The sequence below is a fragment of the Bombus bifarius genome, unplaced genomic scaffold, assembly GCF_011952205.1.
Source record: "Bombus bifarius isolate JDL3187 unplaced genomic scaffold, Bbif_JDL3187 scf7180000009303_frag, whole genome shotgun sequence".
Lineage (NCBI taxonomy): Eukaryota > Metazoa > Arthropoda > Insecta > Hymenoptera > Apidae > Bombus > Bombus bifarius.
The window spans coordinates 23193-26917 of NW_022885029.1; the positions used below are offsets into that span (position 1 = coordinate 23193).

The window sequence follows — 3725 nt, forward strand, 5'->3', positions numbered from 1 at the left end:
TTCACTTGTTTATTGGTTGTTAAGCTTTGTTAATAAAATACTATAAAATTTTAAATGACTTATTTACTCGATTTTCTGAATCCATTTTCTGAAATTTCATTCTCTGTTATTAGGTTGTCCCAGAAGTTTCTTTCGTTTTATAAAGAAATAATAGATGCACAACATTTTTTGTTTTGTCCATATTTTGTATGATCCATTTTGTTCTATTTCTATTATTCTTTTATTATTTCTATTATTCTATTATTCTAAAATTTTTTATTGTTTTTTATCGGTGAGCGGTGGGATAAAAGACAATATCGTTAGCCATTGATAATAATATCGTGTGTATTCAAAGGACATTATTGAAAAGACTAAGATGGCAAATTGTAAAGAGGAACAATTTTCAAGTGAGGAAAATCTAACGCTGGAAGAATTAAGGAACAAGCTTACGCACATGAATCTACCAATATCTGGTGCAAGGTCAGTATTGGTTGTCAGGCTAAATCGAGCGTGTAATGCTGGACAACCAAATCTCAAAGAGTCAGCAAATGGTGAAAGGTCCACGGAGAAGCGAGGTTCGGGGATCATACCAAAAACAAAGCGTGATCGAGATGAAGGCGAAAATCTGGAGAGGCTTAGGACAAAAGAATTAAGGGGGGGGGGGAAGGTTAATTCGTACAAAATAAGGCATGTTTTTGTGAATTATTTGTGACGACACAGTTAAAATCTCTTTATTAAAACCAATGGTACATTAACTTATGACATTCGAAGAATATTGTATAAAATTTTCACGGAGAAATATTAAAAAATACGGCAATGGCAGCAATTATTCGGACGTGTCTCGGAAAAAAGTAGAATTGCTCATAACTTGGTGCTGGATCATCTGAAGTAAAAAAATCAGGTAGGTAACAGTTTCGCACAGGTAACGCTAGGAGGGTTTTTCGAAATTTCAATTTTTCACTTTTTTGGAACACTTTGAGTTAGCCGATTTTGCGAAAATTTGCGGCTAATTTTCCCTTCAAAGTGTTCCAAAAAAGTGATAAATTGAAATGTCAAAGACAACACGAACTACGGAATTGTGACGTCTTCAAAGCGAAATCGCCCAAGGAGCGCCTCGACACTGCCAAACGGGCGTCGCTCTGTACGAATTATTTAGGCAAGGGACACGCTCTTAATCAATGCTCCGCCGGGTCATGTCGCATCTGTAGACAGCGACACCATACTTATTTACATCAAGATCATGGTCACAGTAGATTACGAACACGTGCAAGCCGCACATCGAGCGGTCGATCGTCGAGAGACCGATCATCCAACGGTCGATCTCCGCCTAGTTCACCGACCGCGCGGTCGTCACACCGATCGAGACGCGCATCCGCGTCTCCACGAACGTCTCCCCGAACGTCTCCCCGAACATCGCCGCGAACATCCCCAAAACGCGAATCTCGGTCATCGCGAACGACGGCATCGGGATCAAATATCTCCCCCAGTTCTAAACAGCTAGGGGAACCCTGACGTCCTCAAACGGCTTTGCTAGGGACCGAACCACCGAAAACAGACTCATTGACCTCGCCTCCTTCCGGACCACTCCACCGCGATTTGTTAGTCACAGCGCAGGTCAACATACTGGACAATAGAACTCAACTGTTCCGCTGTAGAGCTCTGCTAGACACCGGCGCTAGCATGAACTTCATCACCGGGAGACTCGCCAATTCGTTAAGACTCAACCAACGGAAATGTTCGGTCCCAATCGGAACACTTAACACGTTGTCGACGACCTCGAAACGTTACATCACGGCCACAATCTCCTCCGTTGACGGCACATACGAACGCACCTGGACATTTCTAATCATACCGACCATATCGACTTCGATCCCAGATCAACCCGTGGATCGGTCAACGATACAGATACCCAGAAATCTACGACTAGCCGATCCAAGATTCCACAGACCTGCTCCGATCGACGTGCTATTGAGCGCCGGGCCAACACCAGCGTCACTGTGTGTCGGCCAACTTGATATCAGTCAAGCAAACGGGCCCGACTTGCGTCTGCAAAAAACGCGGTTCGGATGGGTCATCGGGGGGAGCCCAGCCTCGCAACCACCCGCACACGCATTTCACGCGTCCACGACGGCCTTGCAGGCGGATCTCGCCCGTTTTTGGGAAATCGACGAAGGACCGCCCACTGCGCACATTTCGGAAGCGGAACGACAGTGCGAGGAACATTTCCGGAATCACGTTCAACGCACCCACGAAGGGCGATACATGGTCGCTCTCCCATTCAACGAGACAACTCCTTCGCTTGGATCCTCCAGAGCCATGGCGATGAAGCGACTAACATCTCTCTGCCGTCGGTTCCAACGAGATAATCACGCCGTAATACAGGAATACTTGGCATTAGGGCACATGACGAAAGTTACCACGGGCCACTGCACGAACGACGGATATTTTCTGCCACATCATGGCGTGATCAAGGAGTCCAGCCAAACCACGAAACTCCGAGTCGTGTTTGACGGATCGGCCCCAACCACCACCGGAGTTTCATTAAACGACGTACTTCATACGGGACCGAAACTACAAGATGATTTATTTTTCATCCTTCTAAGATTTCAATCTCGTCAATACGTCATTACAGGCGATGTCGAAAAAATGTATCGCCAATTTCTTGTGCGCCCGGAGGATCGGAAATTTCAACAAATTTTGTGGCGCAATGCCGATGGAGAAGTCGACACTTATCAACTCAACACAGTGACATTCGGGCTCTCAGCGGCCCCTTATCTAGCCATCCGCTGCCTCAAGCAACTGGCGGACGACGAGGGGCATCGATATCCACGAGCGGCGACGGTCTTACAGCGAGACTTCTACGTCGACGATGTTCTCACAGGAGTCGATACAAGGGTCGAGGCACGATCATTGAGAACGGAGCTCACAGAACTGCTCAAGCTAGCCGGCTTAAACATTCGAAAATGGGCATCGAACGACCGGGAGCTGCTACGAGGACTTCCCGAGCAGGACATAACCGATAAGCTGCTACTCGGCGAATCGCAAACCTTCAAGACACTGGGTGTTTGGAATTCCTTCGACGATTCGATCCTATACTCCGTCAAAATCAATAATGCCGACTCTCGAATTACGAAGAGAACAATCAGCTCCGAAATCGCCAAGATCTACGACCCTCTCGGATTGCTGGCACCAGTAATTGTTCGAGCTAAGATGCTGCTCCAGCGACTCTGGACACTAAAAATTGATTGGAACGAATCCCTACCGGCTGACGTGCACACGGAATGGAGCAAATATTACGCACAGCTGCCATTATTGAATAACGTGGAGTTTCCACGTAAAACGATAATCAAACCCGCAGCGGAAATTGAGTTACACGGGTTCTGTGACGCCAGCGAAAGGGCATATGGAGCATTAGAGGCATTGTTAACATTACTAGAACCGTCCTAAGTGCTAATATCTCGACTCAGAGATAATATCTAGTTTCTGAAAGCTGGTGTCATAAATCATAATTGTCTTCATAAATTTTCTATTTTCTATAGTTTATTTGATTGATTTATTTAATGTTGCTTAATTGTATACTGTTAAAATGAATGAAGCTATGGATTATATGGAAAATAAATAAAGTTTGTAAATAAAAGAGTCCTGAAGGATACAGTTTATCCCTACATTTTATACCACCCGTTTAACGTATTTGCGTAGCTAATCTGTTAATCTTGCATTTACGAGCATTAGGACAATATAATTTG

The 3725-nt window shown here is 45.1% G+C and overlaps 1 protein-coding gene across 1 annotated transcript; it reads left to right on the forward strand.

Moving 5' to 3' along the window:
- Positions 1-355: 355 nt before the first annotated feature.
- On the forward strand, positions 356-3426 carry LOC117215004. The gene is made up of 2 exons (XM_033461373.1): positions 356-554; positions 1514-3426. Exons 1-2 carry the CDS (start codon positions 356-358, stop codon positions 3424-3426), a joined length of 2112 nt encoding a protein of 703 aa, XP_033317264.1.
- The last annotated feature ends 299 nt before the right edge of the window (positions 3427-3725 follow it).